At 43.4% G+C, this 27,881-nt stretch overlaps 1 protein-coding gene across 1 annotated transcript in view; it reads left to right on the top strand.

Annotated features, from left to right (window-relative positions):
* The window catches only part of stab1 (stabilin 1), a 175,137-nt gene that overhangs the window by 57,159 nt on the left and 90,097 nt on the right, over positions 1–27,881 (top strand). The window contains exons 23-30 of the mRNA XM_075460052.1: positions 3,988–4,174; positions 8,687–8,780; positions 12,309–12,467; positions 13,763–13,858; positions 14,624–14,719; positions 21,450–21,497; positions 22,459–22,592; positions 22,691–22,802. Coding sequence (XP_075316167.1) covers positions 3,988–4,174; positions 8,687–8,780; positions 12,309–12,467; positions 13,763–13,858; positions 14,624–14,719; positions 21,450–21,497; positions 22,459–22,592; positions 22,691–22,802 — 926 coding nt within the window. The remainder of the gene's footprint in view (positions 1–3,987; positions 4,175–8,686; positions 8,781–12,308; positions 12,468–13,762; positions 13,859–14,623; positions 14,720–21,449; positions 21,498–22,458; positions 22,593–22,690; positions 22,803–27,881) is intronic.

Here is a 27,881-nt window from a genome sequence, read left to right as displayed (position 1 = left end):
TCGAAACCACATACTACATACTGCATACTACATACTACATACCGCATACTACATACTATATACCGCATACTACATACTGCACACTGCATACTGCATACTGCATACTGCATACTGCATACTGCATACCGCATACTGCATACTGCATACTACATACTGCATACTACATACTGCACACTGCATACTGCACACTGCATACTGCATACTGCATACTACATACTGCATACTGCATACTACATACCGCATACTACATACTGCATACTACATACTGCATACTACATACTACATGCTGCATACTGCATACTACATACTGCATACTGCACACTGCACACTACATACTGCACACTGCACACTGCATACTGCATACTATATACTGCACACTGCATACTGCATACTGCATACTGCATACTGCATACTACATACTGCATACTGCATACTGCATACTGCATACTACATACTGCACACTGCACACTGCATACTGCATACTACATACTACATACTGCACACTACATACTGCATACTACATACTGCATACTGCATACTACATACTGCACACTGCATACTGCATACTATATACTGCTCACTGCACACTGCATACTGCATACTACATACTACATACTGCATACTGCATACTACATACTGCACACTGCACACTACATACTGCACACTGCACACTGCATACTGCATACTATATACTGCTCACTGCACACTGCATACTGCATACTACATACTGCATACTGCATACTACATACTGCATACTGCATACTGCATACTGCATACTACATACTGCACACTGCACACTGCATACTGCATACTACATACTACATACTGCACACTACATACTGCATACTACATACTGCATACTGCATACTACATACTGCACACTGCATACTGCATACTACATACTGCATACTACATACTGCATACTACATACTGCATACTACATACTGCATACTGCATACTACATACCGCATACTACATACTGCATACTACATACTGCACACTGCACACTGCATACTGCATACTATATACTGCACACTGCATACTATATACTGCATACTACATACTGCATACTACATACTGCATACTGCATACTACATACTGCATACTACATACTGCACACTGCACACTGCATACTACATACTACATACTACATACTGCATACTACATACTGCACACTGCATACTGCATACTATATACTACATACTGCATACTGCATACTATATACTACATACTGCATACTGCATACTACATACTGCATACTACATACTGCATACTACATATTGCATACTACATACTGCATACTAAATACTGCATACCGCATACTACATACTGCATACTAAATACTGCATACTACATACTACATACTACATACTGCATACTACATACTGCACACTGCATACTGCATACTATATACTACATACTGCATACTGCATACTGCATACTATATACTACATACTGCACACTGTATACTGCATACTATATACTACATACTGCATATTACATACTGCACACTGCATACTACATACTGCATACTGCATACTGCATACTATATACTACATACTGCACACTGTATACTGCATACTATATACTACATACTGCATACTACATACTGCACACTGCATACTACATACTGCATACTGCATACTACATACTGCATACTACATACTGCATACTGCATACTACATACTGCATACTACATACTACATACTGCATACTACATACTACATACTGCATACCGCATACCGCATACTACATACTTCATACCGCATACTACATACTACATACTGCATACTGCATACTGCATACCGCATACTATATACTACATACTGCATACTACATACTTCATACCGCATACTATATACTGCATACTGCATACTACATACTGCATACTGCATACTACATACTACATACCGCATACTGCATACTGCATACTGCATACTACATACTACATACTGCATACTACATACTATATACTACATACTACATACTACATACTGCATACTACATACTGCATACTACATACTTCATACCGCATACTACATACTGCATACTGCATACTACATACCGCATACTGCATACTGCATACCGCATACTATATACTACATACTGCATACTACATAATGCATACTGCATACTACATACTACATACTGCATACTACATACTCATCGATCAGACAGTATGCAGAGTGTTTACCCACAATGCATTTCGCTCCTGCCCGAGCCGAAATCAGCTGGCCTGAAGCTGATTTCTCTTAAGCTCTAAACTCTGTAAACTTTAGCAACATTTGAAACATTTTCAGACAGAAAGTAGTCGTTTAGATCCCCAACGTGTTGAAAACCTGACAAAATACCGGCTGTTTACAATTTTGTTCCCACGAATTCGGCGCTACTAAAGCTAGCCGCAGTGAGCAACGCACTTCCTGTTATTTTCACAAAATAAAATACCCGTTGCCTTTTATCATAGGGAAAGCCATTACCATACAATTGGTGCTTTTGTTTTGAAAACAGGAAGTGAACCTACCCTCGTTGTAGCTAGCTTGAAACTGCCGTTTTGACAGGAAATGACGATCGGCGACGTCACGTTACGTTGCATCTTGGGTAGTTTGAGTATGAGTAGTAACCTCATGATGCATACCCAACATTTAGGAGAATCTAGTATGCATCCGGGAAGTTCTGCTTACTCTAACTCGCATACTAACTCAGAAAGTTAGTAGGAGTAGTAGGAGTAGTATGCGGTTTGGAACACAGCCTTAGTCTCCTGCACAATGATATGAAACCCAAATAACGGCACTTCCTTTCTATCAGAAACCAATCATGAATGTCTAAAGGCGGATTTATAGCTAATGACAGAATCTCATTGGCTGCAGCTCGTTTCTGCTAACGTGATTGGCTCAGACGCATCACGTGGTGGACTCTGACGCTCCGAAAATGCCCCGTAACACCACAACTTTCAAAGAAAAGAAAGCAACAGTTGCGCTTTGCAAGATGCAATAAAAGAAAATCTATTAGATCAGATGATGAAGCGTCAGGAAGCAGCACAGCTGAGCGTAAACTGTCGTTAGGAAACCGAGTTAATGGCAGCGGCTGCTCATACATGTGGCACGTCTCAATGAACTGATATGCCATCTTTTATTGTATTGTATTGAGCTTGTATTCTTTATTAATAAGATTATTTTATTCAATATTAGTATTACTAAGGGCCTGAGCATTTATTCTGTTTCTTAGCAATTGTTTCCAATAAATTCCCCTATTTAAATCTTTAAATGCCGTTTTCTCAAAATCATTTTTTTGTATTTTTCCAGTTTCAATATCTCAGCCTATGGAGCACCTACTAACACCAAACTTTCCAGTTATACACTTAGCAGTATTCTGAAGATATTTACAGAAGGATTTGTTGATAATTAATTCCTGGCCTGATTTATGTGACATTATGATCAAAGAATATGTTTTTTAGGCTATGGACAGTATATTTTGATTTCCTAGGAAATGAAAGCAGATATCCTGAAATCCCTCTGTAATTTACTTTTTATTTTGTGTGTATTTCTGAGTTTATCATATGTTCAGATCTATCTTCCGGAAATACATGCAAATGTGTTCATATTTAATGAGATATTGCTGAATTTACATAATTAAACATACAAATTTCTAAAATATTTTTTTTTCATACTTGTGTAAGTAATCAACTGAGGAAGTTTCATGGTGATATCTATTATTTTAAAATATTACCCTATTTACCTGTAGTGTCTCGCCTTAATACCGCACAGATGTTTAACAGCTGTTTGTGTTACATTAGAGAGAAGTAATTTAAAACTGATTATCACGTCTACCATGTTTATTCAACCGTAAAGTTTAACTGGATTCGATTGATAAAAGATCATTTTGTAATGTAGAAACTTTTGTTTAAGGTGTAAAAAAAAGACAGATTGGAGTTTTCTTTGAAATATCGATGCTGGTCCAACGAAGATAAACACATGATTGTGTCCTCAGAGTGTCGGTGTGTCCACGGTGTGTGCGATAACCGCCCGGGAAGCGGCGGCGTGTGTCGGAGAGGATCTTGTTTGGAGGATTACTCCGGAGAATACTGTGACAAGAAGGCCATGCCGTGCAACTCTGACGGCCTGATGGAGCACTGTCACATCCACGCATACTGTACCCACACAGGACTGAGTACCCAGTAAGATACGACCGCTTTACTGCCACGGCTTCACTGCCACGGCTTCACTGCCACGGCTTTACTGCCACCGCTTTACTGCCGCCGCTTTACTGCCGGCGCTTTACTGCCACCGCTTTACTGCCACCGCTTTACTGCCACCGCTTTACTGTCGCCGCTTTACTGCCACCGCTTTTCTGCCGCCGCTTTACTGCCGCCGCTTTTCTGCCGCCGCTTTACTGCCGCCGCTTTACTGCCGCCGCTTTTCTGCCGCCGCTTTACTGCCGCCGCTTTTCTGCCGCCGCTTTACTGCCACCGCTTTACTGCCGCCGCTTTTCTGCCACGGCTTTACTGCCACCGCTTTTCTGCCGCCGCTTTACTGCCGCCGCTTTTCTGCCGCCGCTTTACTGCCACCGCTTTACTGCCACGGCTTTACTGCCGCCGCTTTTCTGCCACGGCTTTACTGCCACGGCTTTTCTGCCACGGCTTTACTGCCATCGCTTTACTGCCACGGCTTTACTGTCGCCGCTTTTCTGCCACGGCTTTACTGCCACCGCTTTTCTGCCACGGCTTTACTGCCACCGCTTTTCTGCCACGGCTTTTCTGCCACCGCTTTACTGCCACGGCTTTTCTGCCACGGCTTTTCTGCCACGGCTTTACTGCCACCGCTTTTCTGCCACCGCTTTACTGCCAGCGCTTTACTGCCACCGCTTTTCTGCCAGCGCTTTACTGCCACGGCTTTACTGCCACCGCTTTACTGCCGCCACTTTACTGCCACGGCTTTACTGCCACCGCTTTACTGCCACGGCTTTTCTGCCACCGCTTTACTGCCACGGCTTTACTGCCAACGCTTTACTGCCACGGCTTTTCTGCCACGGCTTTACTGCCACGGCTTTTCTGCCACGGCTTTTCTGCCACGGCTTTTCTGCCACGGCTTTACTGCCACGGCTAGAACTGAACCAGTGTTCATTTCTTTCTTTTTTTTAATTGACATTCAGAAACAAACGTTCACATCCGGTACATGTGCATACATCTTGTATCTGTTGTCTGTCCTAAATGCCAAAGTGGTATTTTTGTTTTATGTCTAAATCAGTGATACTCACTATTGTTTCCACATTGGCCACATTGGCAGAGCAAAATCAAGGGAAGAGCCACTTTTACCACAACATACTAAAGTCCCCTTTTTGCAAATATGCATTTCTACATATAAAACATCCCACAAAAAAAGAAACAACACAGTCAATACATTTTCAATTCAGACCACATTTACCTTAATACTGGGATGAGCGGCAGCTGGCGTGCATGTGCTCGACTTTCTTCATGTTGTATTTGTAGTTTGCTGTTGTAATCATAGTGAGACATTCAGGATGAGCATGGTTTTTGTGCTGGTTTTTGCCCTCTTTTAATTAAAAACCGATCCATTGTGCCTGCATCTCGCGGTACACCCGACGCTTGCCTGCTCGTCCCCTCTCCGGCGTTTTCATGCTGATTTTTGTTTGGTTTTTGCCCTTTTTTAAATTAAAAACCGATCCATTGTGCCTGCATCTCGCGCTGGCTAAAGGAGCTATTATGCACTGGCTAAAGGAGCTAACGTACGCTGGCTAAAGGAGCTAGTGTGTGCTCTGGCTAAAGGAGCTAGTGTGTGCTCTGGCTAAAGGAGCTAGTGTGCGCTGGCTAAAGGAGCTAGTGTGTGCTCTGGCTAAAGGAGCTAGCGTGCACTGGCTAAAGGAGCTAGTGTGCTCTGGCTAAAGGAGCTAGTGTGCTCTGGCTAAAGGAGCTAGTGTGTGCTCTGGCTAAAGGAGCTAGTGTGCGCTGGCTAAAGGAGCTAGTGTGTGCTCTGACTAAAGGAGCTAGCGTGCACTGGCTAAAGGAGCTAGCGTGCTCTGGCTAAAGGAGCTAGTGTGTGCGCTGGCTAAAGGAGCTAGTGTGTGCTCTGGCTAAAGGAGCTAGCGTGCACTGGCTAAAGGAGCTAGTGTGTGCTGGCTAAAGGAGCTAGCGTGCTCTGCGGTCAAGTGTGACGGTGGTTTAAGGGGGTTGCGTTGCCAGGTTTAACAGTTCCCCCTTTAGGAAACACCATTAAGCCTTAAATAATACTTAATAAAAATACTTAATACTGTGCAGTATTCGCTGTGTGTTATTTGAAAAAAATGTATTGTTATTGTTAGCATATTGTTATAAGCTACTATGCGAGTGCGAGCCGGCAGTTAAAGCTTGAGGAGCCGCTCAGTGAGTCTCTCTGGTCTAAACGATGAAAATGGAACCAAACGACAACAAAAAAACACAAGATTATGTACAGAGTGGGCAGTGATGCTTTTTATATGGCGTAGTTACTGATTTGTAAAAATAAAATAGGCCTATGGGGCGTGACATAGTTGACCCAGTTTTCCCAATATGAGGCTAATTTCTCCAGTTTAAGATTAACAAATGCTGTTGTTGTCTCCATTTTATATCTGTCCATTGTGATGTCCATCCTTATGTTGACAGTCAGGCTCTCTTGTTATAGCCATTTCCTGGAAATATTCTTTTTACAAGCCATTAGCAGGATATTTATGAGGTGCTTATCTCTTTTCAGCCATCTCTCAGGTATGTGTCCGAAAAACATAGTCTTAATTTCGAGGGGTATTTCGCAGTTGAAGATGTCCTGTAGGGCGTTGTGTATCTTTTTCCAATAGTCCTTCATGACTGGGCAGTCCCAGAAATTATGATAATGGTTTGGCTGATGTTGGAGGTCTGGGACCACAGCTGTGGAGTGGTAGACCGGGTTGGAGGTTTCCATTTTCTTTTCAAGAAAGGGGCGTGTTGCAGCTACAGGGGGATCACACTCCTCGGCCTCCCAGGGAAACTTTACACCGGGGTGTTGGAGAGGAGGCTCCAACCGACTGGTATCTGTGGGGGTGCTGCAGGACTACAGGGTACCAGATGTTCGGGGTACCAGATGTTCAGTCCCTGTTTAACACAGTCATGGCTGTGTCCACATTCTTGGTACCAAGTGGTTCTGGTTTACGGAGCGTGTTGGACTCCACCAGGGCTGCCCCCTTGTCACCGATCCTGTTTGTGGTTTTCGTCAACAGGATCTGAAGGAGGTGTGGCCTCAGGGTAGAGGCCTGCGCGGGACAGAATTTACAGTCCCGCTCCCGCCCGCAATTCCCGCATGATTCAGACTTTTGCATTACTTCTCACGGAAGTTCTTGTCATTGGCTTGAGGAAACAAAACATGATCTTAGCTGCGCACACCACTGTCGGAGCCTTCACGTGGGGCACATAGTGCAGGAGCGCATTAGATGGCACAAGCAGCTGAGGCTTTACAGCAGTAAGCCAACATACCTACCAAAATCTGCCGTGAATATTAAGAATAATACATTGTACATTATGTTATATGCCACTCCTCATATTTCCATTCTTGGAAGTAAAAGTATATATTTTTAGTTAATATGATTTTAAACACAGCGTGATGGAGCCCCGCCCCCTGCTTTGAGTGGATTTGAGCATAAATATCTCAGCCTACAGCTCACGTTACATTGATTTAAATGGAAACAAGTGTAATGAAAACAATATGTGTTATTAATTACCCTACCTTTTCTAAACCCAGAATGTTGAAAATGTAACATGTAATCCAATTAGTATTTAAGTAGGTTAACTATGCCCTGTCCCTCGTCGTTGTGCAATGCGCATCTCCTGAATAAAAGGAGAGATGGATCGCGCTTTTGAACTTCTTTTAGTTAGGCTTTATTTCTTCTCAGTTGTTTTCAGAAGCAGGAGATCATTATAGCTTTTATATTAAACGCGTTTTTAGTTAGCGGGACTGCAGCTTATCACCGCTCCCGCACTGGGCACTCGTGGGAGTGCAGGGCTCTACCTCAGGGTTCCATCTCTGCTTTATGCAGATGATGTGGTTCTGTTGGCTTCTTCAGGCCCTGACCTTCAGTTCACAGCCGAGTGTGAAGCAGCCGGGATGAACGTCAGCTCTTCCAGATCTGAGGCCTCGGTTCTGAACCAGTAAAAGGTGGAGCGCTCCCTCCCGGGTCGGGGCTGAGTCTCTGCCTCAGGGGGAGGAGTCTCTACTTCAGGGGGAGGAGCTTCAGTATCTCTGGATCTGGTTCTCGGTGATGGTGAGTTGGAGTCAGAGTGGACCTGTTGGCTCTGGATAAGCAAAAGATAAAGGATGGATATATGTTTTATATGTTTTACTCTAACGCCGCCTCAAGGTAGGCAGCACTTCCCGTCTTTATGGACCTCAGAGTTCACCCTGAAGCTCAAAGGATGCTCCCTTTGATATCTGGTGTCACCATGACAACACTCATAGAAACTTAGGCATGAGCAACATGGCAGCTGCAGCTCCTGCAGCTCCTGCATCTCCCTCCTGCACACTTCAGTTCCTGCAGCTCCGTCGTCTCTGCTGCTCCACTCATTAGCTCTACTGTGGATCACCAGCTGAGCTGTGGCTGAAAACACAAACACATTCCCGCTGACCATTCAGCAATTCATCACTGTTGTGTGTGTGTGTGTGTGTGTGTGTGTGTGTGTGTGTTACAACAGGTGTGTGTGTCGAGATGGATATGACGGTGATGGTCACTCCTGTACTCCCATCAACCAATGTCTGAAGAGCAGTCGAGGAGGCTGCGACGCAAACGTAAGGCTGTTGATTTTGAGTGTTTGAGTATTGAAAACTCTCCAGTTATTCAAATATCGTCTGTGCACCTTCACATCTGTTCACATCTGTTCACATCACTTTGAAATACTCAGCAACATCCTCCCCAAGTACCTTTGGCCATGATACCATGTCATGTTCAACTTTGACAGAAAACAAATATTTAACAAAAAATGAACCTGGTGATATCTTCAAATATCAAATAAGAGTAACAGGGAACATTTAAAATTCACCAAATAGTGATTTGTTTTATATCGTGATATATATCGATATCAACTGATATAAAAAAATATATATATCGTAATATGACTTTTTGCCCATATCGCCCAGCCCTACTCTCAGGTTTCTGTCCACACCACATCTCCAACATTGCTCGTTAAAGTAATTAACAGGATCCAATTAAACACAGATTCCCATGTTAGTAATACTGGATCTCTGCTCCGCATTGCTAAAATGGTTTGATTCTATTCAAAAGACGGATAATCGCACATCTGAGCAAACAAATATGACAATGGAGTTCCACAGGGCTCAATTCTAGGACCTCATCCTCACATTCACACGCTCCCACTTAATACAACACATGTTATGCAAAGTAGCAAAATGATGTTCAAGATACTGTTAATACTGTACATTTCAGATACATTTTTAAAATTCTTATTTTATATTTATATTTTATATTTTTTATTCATATTTATTCATATTTAATTTTAATTCTCTTTTTATTGGTGGCAGGACAAGGAAGAATTTCACTGCACATTGTACTGTGTGTGAGTGTGTATGTGACAAATAAAACTATCTTGAATCTTGAAGAGTGATGCAGAAGACACACAAATACACTTAAACATATTTCCAGGAGATTTAAATAAACTCACAGAAATAACTTAAAGTTTTAGTGCCTGTTTGGCAGATAAGCAAAAGTTAGGAGCAACGTAATGAAGAGAGTCAAAAGTCATTCTGATTGCTGCTTTAATTAACTTTTGTAAGCAAAGGAATACAGAAATAAATCATTTTAACAAACTTTATAATCCTCCACGCGAGAGTGTTGTGACCTGTGCTTCCAGGACGATCTTTTTTGGTTCGTCTGACATCACGAGTGTCCATTTATACTCGATTATTCACAGGCTGTAACTACCAGTGGGCAGATTTGTTCCCAACTTCTTCATTCTTTATCGCACATCAAAATTACACCGACTGGTCTGCTGGTAGAAAGTAATTTTAAAGTGATGGTCTCTGGAAAACTTCACCCCCTCACTCTGAGTTTCACGGAGTCTGGATCCCTTTCATCTGTGGGCTGTTTGAATGTTTGTGTGAGTTACCCAGAGACTTGGCCAATAGTTTACTGCTTTTTCTCTTCCAAAGGTGAAAGGTCAGCAGGAAATGCTGCCTTTCTCAGGGCCGGCTGATCTTCTGACCACCTGTTGAACATGTGAAGTTTGGTCGATGACACGTTCCATCCATATGTTCTGTCCTTTACCTGAGCCAGAAGTCACTATGATATATATTATATAGGGCTGGGCGAGTTAACTCGTTATTATCGCGTTAACGTGTTGATTATTTAACACTGATAAATATTTTATGGCGCATTAACGCAGGTTTTATTATTGTAAAAGTCTGTTGAATGCATCACATTCCAACAGTTACAGCAAACACCACGAAGCATGGAGGAATAAAATAAAGATAAACTAGCAGCTAACATCACCGCTACAGGTGCTCCTCGGTCTCTGTGGCTGTGTTCGAAACCGCATACTACATACTACATACTGCATACTGCATACTACATACTACATACTGCATACTACATACTACATACTGCATACTACATACTACATACTGCATACTACATACTACATACTGCATACTGCATACTACATACTACATACTGCATACCACATACCACATACTACATACTGCATACTACATACTACATACTACATACTGCATACTGCATACTACATACTACATACTGCATACTGCATACTACATACTACATACTGCATACCACATACCGCATACTACATACTGCATACTACATACCGCATACTACATACTGCATACTGCATACTACATACTGCATACTGCATACTACATACTGCATACTACATACTACATACTGCATACTACATACTGCATACTGCATACTACATACTGCATACTACATACTGCATACTGCATACTGCATACTACATACTGCATACTACATACTGCATACTACATACTGCATACTACATACTACATACTGCATACTGCATACTACATACTGCATACTACATACTGCATACTACATACTACATACTGCATACTGCATACTACATACTGCATACTGCATACTACATACTGCATCCTGCATACTACATACTGCATACTGCATACTACATACTGCATACTACATACTGCATACTCATTGATCGGACAGTATGCAGAGCGTTTACCCACAATGGATTTCGCTCCTGCCCGAGCTGAAATCAGCCGGCCTGAAGCTGATTTCTCTTAAGCTCTAAACTCTGTAAACTTTAGCAACATTTGAAACATTTTCAGGTGAGAAAGTAGTCGTTTAGATCCCCAACGTGTTGAAAACCTGACAAAATACCGGCCGTTTACAATTTTGTTCCCACGAATTCGGCGCTGCTAAAGCTAGCCGCAGAGAGCAACGCACTTCCTGTTATTTTCACAAAATAAAATACCCGTTGCCTTTTATCATAGGGAAAGCCATTACCATACAATTGGTGCTTTTGTTTTGAAAACAGGAAGTGAACCTACCCTCGTTGTAGCTAGCTTGAAACTGCCGTTTTGACAGGAAATGACGATCGGCGACGTCACGTTACGTTGCATCTTGGGTAGTTTGAGTATGATTAGTAACCTCATGATGCATACCCAACATTTAGGAGAATCTAGTATGCATCAGGGAACTTCTGCTTACTCAAACTGGCATACTAACTCAGAAAGTTAGTAGGAGAAGTATGCGGTTTGGAATACAGCCTGTGTGATGCTCACGGAGCTAACCGGCGCTACTTCCTGTTTTACTTGTTTCAACATAAAAGCACGTATTTCAAAATAAATGTTAAAAAAAACTCCTGCATTTACAGCCAAGTTGAATTGTCTTCTCAGCGTAGTAGTTCCAGTCTAAAATATCACTTAAAGGCAAAACACACAACTGATAGCAGCAAGTCATTCAAGGAAACAGACAGTGGAGCGAGGCTTCTACATAAAAACTACAGAAAGATGCTGATGTTAAAAGTGTGTTTGCACAACAAATGTTATGGCACTTTCATTCAAATGGCAGCACATTTAAAATAAAGCTAAATGCTAAAAGCTATACACTACTTTTGGATTCATTTTTGGATTCTGCGTACAAATGCGATTAATCGTGATTAATCAGGGAAATCATGTGATTAATTAGATTAAACATTTTAATCGCTGCCCAGCCCTGGTTTTATATGTATTTTAATAAAAAGCCTTGCCTTGCCTGAGCTTCTGATGGCTGTAACACCTGTTCTGTTTGTCTGTCTGCAGGCTGAGTGTGTGTACGTGGGTCCAGGTAACGTGTCGTGTGTGTGTGCTGAGGGTTGGACGGGTGACGGCAGAGTCTGTGTGGAGATCAATAACTGTCAGCTGGAGAGTCGCGGAGGCTGCAGCCCGAACGCCGACTGCAACCACATCGGACCCGGGCAGGTCGGACGGGATTTTCTTTACGATAACAGAACCAACGCAGCACCTCTGGTCATATGTGTACATTAAGATTAGAAACCTTTCCATGCTGTAGTGTGCTGCACTTTAGCCAAACACCCTCTTAAAGGGACAGTTCGCCTCTTCTGACATGAAGCTGTGTAACATCCCATATCAGCAGCATCATTTCTGAACATCTTCTTACCCCCTGCTGCGTCCTGTGAGCAGAGTTCCAGCCTCGTTTTGGTGTTGATGAAGGTAGTCCGGCTAGTTGGCTGGGGTTTAAAAAATAAAGCCTTTTGCTTCTCAGAACAATATGCGTTCAACAGAGTAATACATTTGCATCACAAAATGGTTCTCCAGGAAAAAGTCAGACCTCACAATCTCTTGGCCCTATTTTCTCTCCCTGCGTATCACTGCCTGCTCTGATATGAGTGATGCAGCAGAACGTGTTGTTCACATCTCAGAAGAAGCAGTTCAGTTCACATGGATTAAAATTTATCTCATTACACTTAATGTAAGACACAACTGCCTAACAAGTACTATTTCAGCCAGATATAGGGACTTTGTTTTAATACAATACATCTGGAATATCTTGTTAAATGAAAAAGTCTTGAAAACAAATTGTTTTGAGTCACATATCATATGAAACAAGCTTTTTTTTCATTTGAAGAGGTTTTTAAGCAAATTTCAAGATCACTTTTAACTCAAAAGTCCTAAATATCACATTTTATTTCAAGAAATCTTGACAAGCCGATTTTTACTAGTTCCATTGGCAGATTTTTTTTTTGCTTTTTTCAAGCAAAAAGTGTCTTTTAACGTCTGTACGAAGGGAGAGAAAATAGGGCCAAGAGATTGTGAGGTCTGACTTTTCCTGGAGAACCATTTTGTGATGCAAATGTATTACTCTGTTGAACGCATATTGTTCTGAGAAGCAAAACGCTTTATTTTTTAAACCCCAGCCAACTAGCCGGACTACCTTCATCAACACCAAAACGAGGCTGGAACTCTGCTCACAGGACGCAGCAGGGGGTAAGAAGATGTTCAGAAATGATGTTGCTGATATGGGATGTTACACAGCTTCATGTCAGAAGAGGCGAACTGTCCCTTTAAAGCCCGCCTTTCTCAATCATTTCCAAAGTGCTGCTCCCACTCTTGACTTCCACATATTTTTAAAAGTGTAACATCCACTTCTACCTGACGGCATCACCTAAAAGCCTCATTGCTGTTACCTTCTGTCTACAGGATCTAAATGTTTGTTATTCGACTGCTGAGGACTGTTTTTGTTCCTGTGTCTGCAGAGCGAGTGCGTCTGTAAAAACGGTTACATGGGAAATGGGAAAGTGTGCGACCTCCTGAACCCGTGCATCCGAAGGAACGGAGGCTGCCATGAGCTGGTACACAGATTATCCCTGCTGTCATTTACGCCAGTTTCAAATCATTATTGATGATAATTGTGGCGATTCAACCGAAATTGTCTTGCTGACTCTGAGAAAAACAAACGTTACAGGCCCCTTTTTATCCTGAATAAAAGAAAAGCTTTCACTGTCACCTTTTTAAACAACAAAAACTGTGAAAAGTCCGGTTCCTGTTGCTGCTTTTATGCCTGAATCTACAGTGAAAAGAGCCAGAAAGAGCCCAGAGAAGCTCTGATGCCAGATTATAGCTGGGCTCCCATCCACATATATCGCATTTTAACCCAGATTTTCTGAGTAAAATGTGATTAGATACTCGGAAACAGACCTTCATAAGCGGGGACGACGAGTTGATGCAGCTGTGTGCTTCTGCTCATGTGATTACTGCACTCATCATTTACTTTCTGAACATAGCCTGAGCCCATTTCTATCACGGTTATTATTTGGCCTCTTTGAATCTAGGCTAAAAACCTATTTATTTAGGATACCCAATAGTATGATGACACTTTTATCTTATTTTATCTTATTCGATTTTGTTGTATTTTAATGCTTTCACTGTTCTTTTATTGTTTTTATTTGTTTTTAGTTCTTCTTCTCTTTATTTATTACCTGCTGTAAATCACTTTGGTACACCGTAAGGATTGTCTGTAAAGGGCTGTAGAAATAAAATACATTTACATTTATTATGGCCACGAGCCTGCAGCAGCTGTAGTTTTAAAGGATTTGAACATTTTTCCTGTTTTTCAGGCAAAGTGTGAGCAGAAAGATAAAGGAGTTCACACCTGCACCTGTCCCGACGGCTACGCTGGAGATGGAAACGTCTGCTACGGATCCTTACTGGATGTAAGTGTGGAGATTAATGTGGTTTAACCCATTTAGGCCGGGAAAGCATTGCCGCATTTCTACCTTTAAGGCCGGGGGCGCTGTTACGTTATTCTACCTTTAAAGCCGGGGGCTCTGTTGCGTTATTCTACCTTTAAAGCCGGGGGCGCTGTTGCGTTATTCTACCATTAAAGCCGGGGGCGCTGTTGCGTTATTCTACCTTTAAGGCCGGGGGCGCTGTTGCGTTATTCTACCTTTAAAACCGTAGGCGCTGTTACGTTATTCTACCATTAAAGCCGGGGGCGCTGTTGCGTTATTCTACCATTAAAGCCGGGGGCGCTGTTGCGTTATTCTACCATTAAAGCCGGGGGCGCTGTTGCGTTATTCTACCTTTAAGGCCGGGGGCGCTGTTGCGTTATTCTACCTTTAAGGCCGGGGGCGCTGTTGCGTTATTCTACCTTTAAGGCCGGGGGCGCTGTTGCGTTATTCTACCTTTAAAGCCGGGGGCGCTGTTGCGTTATTCTACCTTTAAAGTCGGGGGCGCTGTTGCGTTATTCTACCTTTAAAGCCGGGGGCGCTGTTGCGTTATGCTACCTTTAAAGCCGGGGGCGCTGTTGCGTTATTCTACCTTTAAAGCCGGGGGCGCTGTTGCGTTATTCTACCTTTAAAGTCGGGGGCGCTGTTGCGTTATTCTACCTTTAAAGCCGGGAGCGCTGTTGCGTTATTCTACCTTTAAAGCCGGGGGCGCTGTTGCGTTATTCTACCTTTATAGCCGGGGGCGCTGTTGCGTTATTCTACTTTTAAAGCAGGAGACGCTGTTTCGTTATTCTACCGTTAAAGCCGGGGCGCTGTTGCGTTATGCTACCTTTAAAGCCGGGGGCGCTTTTGCGTTATTCTACCTTTATAGCCGGGGGCGTTGTTGCGTTATGCTACCTTTAAAGCCGGGGGCGCTGTTGCGTTATTCTACCTTTATAGCCGGGGGCGCTGTTGCGTTATTCTACCTTTAAAGCCGGGGGCGCTGTTGCGTTATTCTACCTTTAAAGCCGGGGGCGCTGTTGCGTTATGCTACCTTTAAAGCCGGGGGCGCTGTTGGGTTATTCTACCTTTAAGGCCGGGGGCGCTGTTGGGTTATTCTACCTTTAAGGCCGGGGGCGCTGTTTCGTTATTCTACCTTTAAAGCCGGGGGCGCTGTTTCGTTATTCTACCTTTAAAGCCGGGGGCGCTGTTGCGTTGTTCTACCTTTAAAGCCGGGGGCGCTGTTACGTTATTCTACCTTTAAAGCCGGGGGCGCTGTTTCGTTATTCTACCTTTAAAGCCGGGGGCGCTGTTGCGTTATTCTACCTTTAAAGCCGGGGGCGCTGTTTCGTTATTCTACCTTTAAAGCCGGGGGCGCTGTTGCGTTATTCTACCTTTAAAGCCGGGGGCGCTGTTTCGTTATTCTACCTTTAAAGCCGGGGGCGCTGTTGCGTTATTCTACCTTTAAAGCCGGGGGCGCTGTTACGTTATTCTACCTTTAAAGCCGGGGGCGCTGTTTCGTTATTCTACCTTTAAAGCCGGGGGCGCTGTTGCGTTATTCTACCTTTATAGCCGGGGGCGCTGTTGCGTTATTCTACCTTTAAAGCCGGGGGCGCTGTTGCGTTATGCTACCTTTATAGCCGGGGGCGCTGTTGCGTTATTCTACCTTTAAAGCCGGGGGCGCTGTTGCGTTATTCTACCTTTATAGCCGGGGGCGCTGTTGCGTTATTCTACCTTTAAAGCCGGGGGCGCTGTTGCGTTATTCTACCTTTATAGCCGGGGGCGCTGTTGCGTTATTCTACCTTTAAAGCCGGGGGCGCTGTTGCGTTATGCTACCTTTAAAGCCGGGGGCGCTGTTGCGTTATTCTACCTTTATAGCCGGGGGCGCTGTTGCGTTATTCTACCTTTAAAGCCGGGGGCGCTGTTGCGTTATTCTACCTTTAAAGCCGGAGGCGCTGTTGCGTTATTCTACCTTTAAAGCCGGGGGCGCTGTTGCGTTATTCTACCTTTATAGCCGGGGGCGCTGTTGCGTTATTCTACCTTTAAAGCCGGGGGCGCTGTTGCTTTATTCTGCCTTTAAAGCCGGAGGCGCTGTTGGGTTATTCTACCTTTAAAGCCGGAGGCGCTGTTGCGTTATTCTACCTTTAAAGCCGGAGGCGCTGTTGGGTTATTCTACTTTTAAGGCCGGGGGCGCTGTTGGGTTATTCTACCTTTAAGGCCGGGGGCGCTGTTGCGCTATTTTACCTTTAAGGCCGGGGGCGCTGTTGTGTTATTCTACCTTTAAGGCCGGGGGCGCTGTTTCGTTATTCTACCTTTAAGGCCGGGGGCGCTGTTTCGTTATTCTACCTTTAAAGCCGGGGACGCTGTTGCGTTATTCTACCTTTAAGGCCGGGGGCGCTGTTTCGTTATCCTACCTTTAAAGCCGGGGGCGCTGTTGCGTTATTCTACCTTTAAGGCCGGGGGCGCTGTTGTGTTATTCTACCTTTAAGGCCGGGGGCGCTGTTTCGTTATTCTACCTTTAAAGCCGGGGACGCTGTTGCGTTATTCTACCTTTAAAGCCGGGGGCGCTGTTGCGTTATTCTACCTTTAAAGCCGGGGGCGCTGTTGCGTTATTCTACCTTTAAAGCCGGGGGCGCTGTTGCGTTATTCTACCTTTAAAGCCGGGGGCGCTGTTGCGTTATTCTACCTTTAAGGCCGGGGGCGCTGTTTCGTTATTCTACCTTTAAAGCCGGGGGCGCTGTTGCGTTATTCTACCTTTAAGGCCGGGGGCGCTGTTTCGTTATTCTACCTTTAAAACCGGGGGCGCTGTTGCGTTATTCTACCTTTAAAGCCGGGGGCGCTGTGCGTTATTCTACCTTTAAAGCCGGGGGCGCTGTTGCGTTATTCTACCTTTAAAACCGGGGGCGCTGTTGCGTTATTCTACCTTTAAAGCTGGGGGCGCTGTGCGTTATTCTACCTTTAAAGCCGGGGGCGTTGTTGGGTTATTCTACCTTTAAAACCGGGGGCGCTGTTGCGTTATTCTACCTTTAAGGCCGGGGGCGCTGTTGCGTTATGCTACCTTTAAAGCTGGGGGCGCTGTTGCGTTATTCTACCTTTAAAACCGGGGGCGCTGTTGCGTTATTCTACCTTTAAAGCTGGGGGCGCTGTGCGTTATTCTACCTTTAAAGCCGGGGGCGTTGTTGGGTTATTCTACCTTTAAAGCCGGGGGCGCTGTTGCGTTATTCTACCTTTAAGGCCGGGGGCGCTGTTGCGTTATGCTACCTTTAAAGCTGGGGGCGCTGTTGCGTTATTCTACCTTTAAAGCCGGGGGCGTTGTTGGGTTATTCTACCTTTAAAGCCGGGGGCGCTGTTGCGTTATTCTACCTTTAAGGCCGGGGGCGCTGTTGCGTTATGCTACCTTTAAAGCCGGGGGCGCTGTTGCGTTATTCTACCTTTTAAAGCCGGGGGCGCTGTTGCGTTATCCTACCTTTAAAGCCAGGGGCGCTGTTGCGTTGTTCTACCTTTAAAGCCGGGGGCGCTGTTGCGTTATTTTACCTTTAAAGCCGGGGGCGCTGTTGCGTTGTTCTACCTTTAAAGCCGGGGGCGCTGTTGCGTTATTCTACCTTTAAAGCCGGGGGCGCTGTTGCGTTATTCTACCTTTAAAGCCGGGAAAGCGTACACGTCCTTTTCAGACGGTAGCGATTGTGAGGAGTTTCTTGGCTTTGATGATGCTGATGAACGTGCTGACCCAATTCATGGAGATTTATGGCGAGCACATATGTTTGAAGATGACGATAACGGCGAGGATGATTTTGAAGGGTTTGAAAGTGAGTGGAAGACTGACAATTACCACCGTAATCGACGGAGAGATTTCAACCGCACACCAGGGGCATTTAATCATATTTTTACTGAGGAGCTTTGGGCGCATCTAGTTTCCGAGACGAACAGATACAGTGAGCAGGTACTTCAGACTCCAGCTCGAGCAAAGATGGCAAGGTGGTGACACTGCCAGAGATGGAAACGTTTATTGGAATGTGTATGGGCTCCTTGTGCTGCCAGTACGAAGAGATTACTGGCGATAAAATAAATAGATAAATAAATAATTTAAATATAAAATTTTATTTTATTTTATTACTGTTTTCTAATAGAAAATAGCGCTGTTCCTGCACTTTACTTTTTACATCTTCTATTTTCGTGAAGGTGTATGTAAATATACTCAATTTCCAAAGAAAGCCACAGGTGTAAGCTCTCAAATACTTTTTGAATTTTGTTTCTATCAGCTACAGAGGCAGAAATCAATCATTTAGTAGGCGTTGACACAATTGCTGAATTTCCAGAAAAACTTCAGGTTTTAGGGGGTCTTTCTGAAATCGCCCGTAGGTTTTACAGGCATTCTTTTCCAGGCGTTTTTGGCCTAAATGGGTTAACAAAGAGGTGATGGTGGCCGACCTCGGTCACATCGAAGGTTTAACATCATCCATAAACACTCAGGGAAAGAAAACAGCCCTGTTAATGATCCTCGTTTAACATTCATCAGACATTAAATCAAAGTGTTTCATCTTTATGTTTTATTTTAGAGATTGTGGCTTTTGAAGATGCGATTGATTTGACTTTTTACTGTTCAGGTGCTTCAGATGTCAAACGTTACGACGGCTGTGAATCAGCGCAGAAGAGTTAAAACTAAGCTCGGGTCCATTTAAGTCTCAGTATAGAAGGAAGGAAGATTACACATGGATGTCATTAGGCCTATTTTAGGGGGAAATGTCTTTAAGACCCTCTTTTATTAAGAAGAAAGTTGGCTGTAATTAGCTAAATCCAGCCAATTAACAGCAAATACTCCCTAATTGTTGATGAAACCCTGCTAGCTCCATTAAGTTAAAATGTTAGCGTGCTGTTAGCTCTGAAAACAGAGAGAGTTTGTTCACTGGCTGGTTTTATCATCAGTGAAAAAGAATCATAAGTCATATAATAACGGCTCCACTCCTCAGAGGACGGGCAGTTATTTTCTGTTTGCGTTCCAACAAAAAAGAGTCTGAAATAGAGCAGTCAACATGAGTTTGTTCAAAGACTTTGACACAGAACTTTCTAGGATTAGGAAACAAGTGTTGAACATAATTGTCTGTCTGTTCTACTGAATTCTGTATGAAGGTAAAATTAAAGTCAGAGGTGGGCAGAGCAGCCAAAAAGTGTACTCCAGTAAAAGTACTGTTACTTCAGAATAATATGACTCAAGTAAAAGTAAAAAGTAGTCATCCAAATAATTACTTAAGTAAGAGTAAAAAAGTGCTCGGTGAAAAAACTACTCGAGTACTGAGTAACTGTTGAGTAACGTCTGATTTATTTGTTAACACAAGCATTCAATCAGACAGACAAACATACTAAATAATCATCTTTAGGCAGATTAGAGTTCATCCAATTGATCAAATAAATTAAAATTAATTAATTAATTACAAAATAGCTTAAATTAAAATAATCCAGGTAAATTCAAGAACTTCAATAAAGAATAAAAGAGACTTAGGAAATGTTTAAAACATATGTAACCCATATGTAACCTAAAAAACAAACATTCACCTATCCATGGGGGGGAAAAACGAGTTTAGGAAACTTAGCGCTACATGTTTCCTCAAGTTAGATGTTGAGTTTCTGCTGAAATGTGCGTTTGTTTTGGTTGACACAGAAGACACATAATGTAGCTGCTGTTTCTCACTCTTTGTAAGGTAAACATGCTTTCAGTATGAGGCCTCGTCTGCGTCTTCATTTCCCACCGTTGGTTCTGACATTTTTCATCTGTTTCTTTGTTTGTTTGCTACGACTGCTAATGCTAAAGCTAACCCGTCCCGCCGCTGAGATCGAGTACGGTCACGTGACCAGACTGCACGGCCGCGTCTGATTGGTGGAACACAGTCAGGTGGTAGAGCCTTTGGTGGAAGTCTCTCTCTCTGTCAGAATAAAACATTAAAATGAGGCGTACGCGGGGGGATAAAAATAATGAGGCGTAGAACACCAAAGAGGTAAGAAGAAAAGTAACCAGCTCATTGTAGCCTAATGTAGCGGAGTAAGAGGACAGCTTCTGCTGCACACATCTACTCAAGGAAAAGGAAAAAGTATAGAGATTTAAAACTACTCCTGGAAGTATAATGTTTTCAAAAACTTACTCAAGTAAATGTAACTCGTTACTGCCCACCTCTGATTAAAGAGTGAAATACTTACCAAACCTAAATCTACAGGGCAACTTGCCTAATAAAGCAGAATTAGGTGTAGTATGTGGCTGTTTATTAACATGATAATAATGCTTTTCAGCATGAGAGAAATGGAGGTTATATGACCTCCTTTTTCATCTCCTGAGCCCCCTCAGTCTGTTAAATGTATCAGAAACGATCCAAAAACATCTGTCTGAGTTTCTTCTAAAAGACTCCAAAACGCTCCACATCTGAACATCTGTTTTATTCTAATATTTTGGAACCTCTGCGGAGGCCTCGGAGGTCAAAGTCTGACCGGATGAACCTTTTCTCCTCACTCTGAGCCCTGAAAAGGCAAAATGAAAGTGTTTTGTTTTTGTAATTCTCTTTTCTAACCGACACACTGCAGGCAGATATATATACGTGCACAGTTACAGGGCTGGAGCCAGGAAACCAGAGGGAATCAAAAGGATTTGGGTCTTACATGTATTCTGAACCTGATTTGTAAGCTTTCTGTTGCACTGAAGCATTTAGTTTGGGGTTAAGACCTTAAAAACTGTGTGTTTGTGTGTTTTTAGGAGCTGGACACGAACCAAAAGCTGTTCGGCTTCTACCGACTGACCCAGGTCTGTAAAATCTGCATCCACTAATTTACCCCCCCCCGCCTCTATCCCTTCACCTTAAAGGGACAGTTCGCCTCTTTAAAGGGACAGTTCGCCTCTTCTGACATGAAGCTGTGTAACATCCCATATCAGCAGCATCATTTCTGAACATCTTCTTACCCCCTGCTGCGTCCTGTGAGCAGAGTTCCAGCCTCGTTTTGGTGTTGATGAAGGTAGTCCGGCTAGTTGGCTGGGGTTTAAAAAATAAAGCGTTTTGCTTCTCAGAACAATATGCGTTCAACAGAGTAATACATTTGCATCACAAAATGGTTCTCCAGGAAAAAGTCAGAGCTCACAATCTCTTGGCCCTATTTTCTCTCCCTTCGTATCACTGCCTGCTGCCGCCTGCCGCGCCTGTTTCGCTGTTTGCTGCTCGGTCTGCACAGCAGGCAGTGATACGAATTTCAATGATTATTTAATCTATTTTTTATTTATTTATTAAATAATATTAAAGTATATTTAATAGTAATAATAAAATAATTATATTTATCATGATGATATTTTATTATAATAAATATATTTTAAAATAATATATTTTAATATAATAAAATTATATAATATTTTATAAAATATTATAAAAATATAATATTTTCATAAAATATATAAAATATACTTTATATATGGCGCTAGCCGGAGAGAAAATAGCCCCGAGCGATTGTGAAAACTCAGCTGGAACTCTGCTCACAGGACGCAGCAGGGGGTAAGAAGATGTTCAGAAATGATGCTGCTGATTTGGGATGTTACACAGCTTCATGTCAAAAGAGGCGAACTATCCCTTTAAAGCGGCAAACTGTCCCTTTAAGCTCTTTACATAACGTTGGCAGATCAAACTCTCCTGCGCTGGGATTTCTTGAGTTTCTGTCTGATCTGGACGGCTGATTGTGAAGCGGCGTTCTTTAGCTTCACTCTGATGGTCTGTTTTCAGAGGTCGACTCTCGCCTCTGAGGACCTGAGTGGGAACATCACGCTTCTGGTTCCGTCCAGAGAAGCTCTGAGGAACATGAGCGCGGCTGAGAGTGCATTCTGGACCAGCCGGCACCACATTCCTCACTTCCTACGGTCGGCGACCGCACGCACCGTCGCTCTGAGCTCAGAATCGAGCTTTTTGTCGGTGAAACGGTAGAAACTGAGTCTTTGTTGGTTCTTCCTGGCTGCAGGGCTCACTTCCTGCAGGGGATCTACTCCGTGGAGGATCTGGACGGTTTGATCGGCAGCAAGCTTCCCACCCTGAACCCGTCCACCCAGTGGGAGATCAGGAACAGCAGCGGGGTAAGAAACGTCGATCTTCAGACCTGTACCGTCATAACAGACCGTCATTCGTTGGTGATCTGTCGGCATCGTTAACCTGCTAAAACATCTCCGTCCGGTTCAGCTGTTTGGTTCCAGATCTGCGTCGGGAGTCTGGTCAACGCTCATAATTTCAAAGGAAAAAAAAGAATAATTTGATCGTGTTAAGTTTTAGTTATTTCTGGTGTGGTCCATGGTGATGGCCCCGGTTCGAGTCCCGCATCGGACGGCCCTGTGCTGCGTGTTGTTCCCCCTCTCTCTGCCCCCTGCTTCCTGTCTCTCTGAACTTCACTATCCATTAAAGGTGCCGTCTGCAACTTTTTTTTAGTCATATTAGCTTGAACTGTCATGGGATTCTGGAAGTAGAATATTAAATAGGCTGTTTAGGAAAAATCCAGAATTCTGTAGCTCCCTCTGAAGTAGTGGTTCTCAACCTTTTTAGGCCGTTACCCCCCAAAACAATCATATTTAGTCACCAGATTTAGCGACTTTGTCACCAGATTTAACAACTTTGTTACCATATTTAGCACTTTGTCACCAGATTTAGCACTTTGTCACCAGATGTAGCGACTTTGTCACCAGATTTAGCAACTTTGTCACCAGATTTAGCAACTTTGTTACCAGATTTAGCACTTTGTCACCAGATTTAGCACTTTGTCACCAGATTTAACAACTTTGTTACCATATTTAGCACTTTGTCACCAGATTTAGCACTTTGTCACCAGATGTAGCGACTTTGTCACCAGATTTAGCAACTTTGTTACCAGATTTAGCACTTTGTCACCAGATTTAGCGACTTTGTCACCAGATTTAACAACTTTGTTACCAGATTTAGCACTTTGTCACCAGATTTAGCGACTTTGTCACCAGATTTAGCGACTTTGTCACCAGATTTAGCGACTTTGTCACCAGATTTAGCACTTTGTTACCAGATTTAACGACTTTGTCACCAGATGTAGCGACTTTGTCACCAGATTTAGCAACTTTGTCACCAGATTTAGCGACTTTGTCACCAGATTTAGCGACTTTGTCACCAGATTTAGCGACTTTGTCACCAGATGTAGCGACTTTGTCACCAGATTTAACAACTTTGTCACCAGATTTAGCGACTTTGTCACCAGATGTAGCGACTTTGTCACCAGATTTAGCAACTTTGTCACCAGATTTAGCGACTTTGTCACCAGATGTAGCGACTTTGTCACCAGATTTAGCGACTGTGTCACCAGATTTAGCAACTTTGTCACCAGATTTAGCAACTTTGTCACCAGATGTAGCGACTTTGTCACCAGATTTAGCGACTTTGTCACCAGATTTAGCGACTTTGTCACCAGATGTAGCGACTTTGTCACCAGATGTAGCGACTTCGTCACCAGATGTAGCGACTTCGTCACCAGATTTAGCACTTTGTCACCAGATTTAACAACTTTGTCACCAGATTTAGCACTTTGTCACCAGATTTAGCAACTTTGTCACCAGATTTAGCGACTTTGTCACCAGATTTAGCACTTTGTTACCAGATTTAACGACTTTGTCACCAGATTTAGCACTTTGTCACCAGATTTAGCAACTTTGTCACCAGATTTAGCGACTTTGTCACCAGATTTAGCACTTTGTTACCAGATTTAACGACTTTGTCACCAGATTTAGCGACTTTGTCACCAGATGTAGCGACTTTGTCACCAGATGTAGCAACTTTGTCACCAGATTTAGCAACTTTGTCACCAGATTTAGCGACTTTGTCACCAGATGTAGCGACTTTGTCACCAGATTTAGCGACTTTGTCACCAGATTTAGCGACTTTGTCACCAGATTTAGCGACTTTGTCACCAGATTTAGCGACTTTGTCACCAGATGTAGCAACTTTGTCACCAGATTTAGCGACTTTGTCACCAGATTTAGCAACTTTGTCACCAGATTTAGCAACTTTGTCACCAGATTTAGCGACTTTGTCACCAGATGTAGCGACTTTGTCACCAGATTTAGCACTTTGTTACCAGATTTAGCGACTTTGTCACCAGATTTAGCGACTTTGTCACCAGATGTAGCAACTTTGTCACCAGATTTAGCGACTTTGTCACCAGATTTAGCAACTTTGTCACCAGATTTAGCGACTTTGTCACCAGATTTAGCGACTTTGTCACCAGATTTAGCAACTTTGTCACCAGATTTAGCGACTTTGTCACCAGATGTAGCGACTTTGTCACCAGATGTAGCAACTTTGTCACCAGATTTAGCGACTTTGTCACCAGATTTAGCGACTTTGTCACCAGATTTAGCAACTTTGTCACCAGATTTAGCGACTTTGTCACCAGATTTAGCAACTTTGTCACCAGATTTAGCGACTTTGTCACCAGATTTAGCAACTTTGTCACCAGATTTAGCGACTTTGTCACCAGATTTAGCAACTTTGTCACCAGATTTAGCGACTTTGTCACCAGATGTAGCGACTTTGTCACCAGATTTAGCAACTTTGTCACCAGATTTAGCGACTTTGTCACCAGATTTAGCAACTTTGTCACCAGATTTAGCGACTTTGTCACCAGATGTAGCGACTTTGTCACCAGATTTAGCAACTTTGTTACCAGATTTAACGACTTTGTCACCAGATTTAGCGACTTAGTCACCAGATGTAGCGACTTTGTCACCAGATGTAGCGACTTTGTCACCAGATTTAGCAACTTTGTCACCAGATTTAGCGACTTTGTCACCAGATTTAGCAACTTTGTCACCAGATTTAGCGACTTTGTCACCAGATTTAGCAACTTTGTCACCAGATTTAGCGACTTTGTCACCAGATTTAGCAACTTTGTCACCAGATTTAGCACTTTGTCACCAGATTTAGCGACTTTGTCACCAGATTTAGCACTTTGTCACCAGATTTAGCGACTTTGTCACCAGATTTAGCACTTTGTCACCAGATGTAGCGACTTTGTCACCAGATTTAGCGACTTTGTCACCAGATTTAGCAACTTTGTCACCAGATTTAGCAACTTTGTCACCAGATTTAGCGACTTTGTCACCAGATGTAGCAACTTTGTCACCAGATTTAGCACTTTGTCACCAGATTTAGCACTTTGTCACCAGATTTAGCGACTTTGTCACCAGATTTAGCGACTTTGTCACCAGATTTAGCGACTTTGTAACCAGATTTAGCGACTTTATCACCAGATTTAGCACTTTGTTACCAGATTTAGCAACTTCGTCACCAGATTTAGCACTTTGTCACCAGATTTAACAACTTTGTCACCAGATTTAGCACTTTGTCACCAGATTTAGCACTTTGTCACCAGATTTAGCGACTTTGTCACCAGATTTAGCGACTTTGTCACCAGATTTAGCGACTTTGTAACCAGATTTAGCGACTTTGTCACCAGATTTAGCACTTTGTTACCAGATTTAGCGACTTTGTCACCAGATTTAGACACTTTGTAACCAGATTTAGCGACTTTGTCACCAGATTTAGACACTTTGTCACCAGATTTAGCGATCAAAAATGATTTTTTTAGAGATGGCGCCGGGCGCCATTTTGAATTTGGGCTCTCTAGCAAAAAATGCTGGAATTTTTGGGAGGGACATGGAGTCTAAATCTTTTCTAAAGGGTCCATAGAGGTCAAATCAATCATCAAAACATTGTTGCCAGAGGATGGTCACAGAACCTCACAATATGACCCGACTAGGCCTAAAAAGGTTGAGAACCACTGCTCTAAAGCCTGTAATCGTGCTTGCAAAAATCGAGCGCTCCCGGCTGTTTTTAACCAATCACGTTAGGGCGGAGGAATCCTACCTGTCAATCACAGCTTGTGCACACGCTGCTATCGAGCCCCCCTCCCCCCATTCACGCGCACGAAAGTTCTCCCGGTCAGAGACCAGATTGATATCGGCTTCTTAGCGAAAATGGCGCAGCAGCCGAAAAACCCAAATCTTCCCATTCCACCTTTGCCAACTACTGCCTACACATCCAAAATTTCGAAGAAGAGGAAAAAAAGAAGCGGAAAAGGACGTTCGAAGAAAAGAAATTGACCGAGCGCGGAATAAAACTCGGGTCAACATTGGAGTAGCATTTCAGAGGTTGGAGAGAACTACGGGACCTCAAAGGCTTCAAGTTAGATGCAGACTTGGCCATATTTCTTCTCGACAGGTAATTACAGCTGTTATATGAATCTCTTTCTTGTGCGCGCACACTGGTGTGAACTCACGTGCACAACCTCGTCCACAGAGGGGGAGGGACCTGAAAGTTGTATCAGCTCGAATTTTCCGACTTTAGACTCGGAATTTTGAAAACCTGCCGACGGCAGCTTTAAAGGCACAAAAGCCCCAAAAAATTAAAAGAAAGAAAAAAGTTCTAGTAATTTCACACTGACAAATATGAGAATATTTATGACAGAATCTAAAGATTTCCTTAGTTTTGGTGACGTTTCTCTTTGGTCGTCTACTGTGACTACCCAGCCAGCATGTCCATGTGGGGCCCATAAGGTTTAAATTTGGGCTGCAGATAAGGGTCCCAGGTGGGTTTGTCCGCAGTTTCCACGGTGGCCTGGGGTGAGGTTAGCTAGCTGCATTTGGGCTTGGGGTTGGATTAGCTAGCTGCCTCTGAGCCTGGGGTTGGGTTAGCTAGCTGCCTTTGGGCTTGGGGTTGGATTAGCTAGCTGCCTTTGGGCCTGGGGTTGGGTTAGCTAGCTGCCTCTGGGCCTGGGGTTGGGTTAGCTAGCTGCATTTGGGCTTGGGTTAGCTAGCTGCATTTGGGCTTGGGGTTGGGTTAGCTAGCTGCATTTGGGCTTGGGTTAGCTAGCTGCATTTGGGCTTGGGCTTGGGTTAGCTAGCTGCATTTGGGCTTGGGGTTGGGTTAGCTAGCTGCATTTGGGCTTGGGGTTGGGTTAGCTAGCTGCATTTGGGCTTGGGGTTGGGTTAGCTAGCTGCATTTGGGCTTGGGGTTGGGTTAGCTAGCTGCATTTGGGCTTGGGTTAGCTAGCTGCATTTGGGCTTGGGCTTGGGTTAGCTAGCTGCATTTGGGCTTGGGGTTGGGTTAGCTAGCTGCATTTGGGCTTGGGGTTGGGTTAGCTA

The sequence above is a fragment of the Odontesthes bonariensis genome, chromosome 3, assembly GCF_027942865.1.
Source record: "Odontesthes bonariensis isolate fOdoBon6 chromosome 3, fOdoBon6.hap1, whole genome shotgun sequence".
In the NCBI taxonomy this organism is placed as follows: Eukaryota; Metazoa; Chordata; class Actinopteri; order Atheriniformes; family Atherinopsidae; genus Odontesthes; species Odontesthes bonariensis.
Note: the sequence above shows the minus strand (reverse complement) of the source record. Positions and strands in the feature narration are given on the sequence as shown.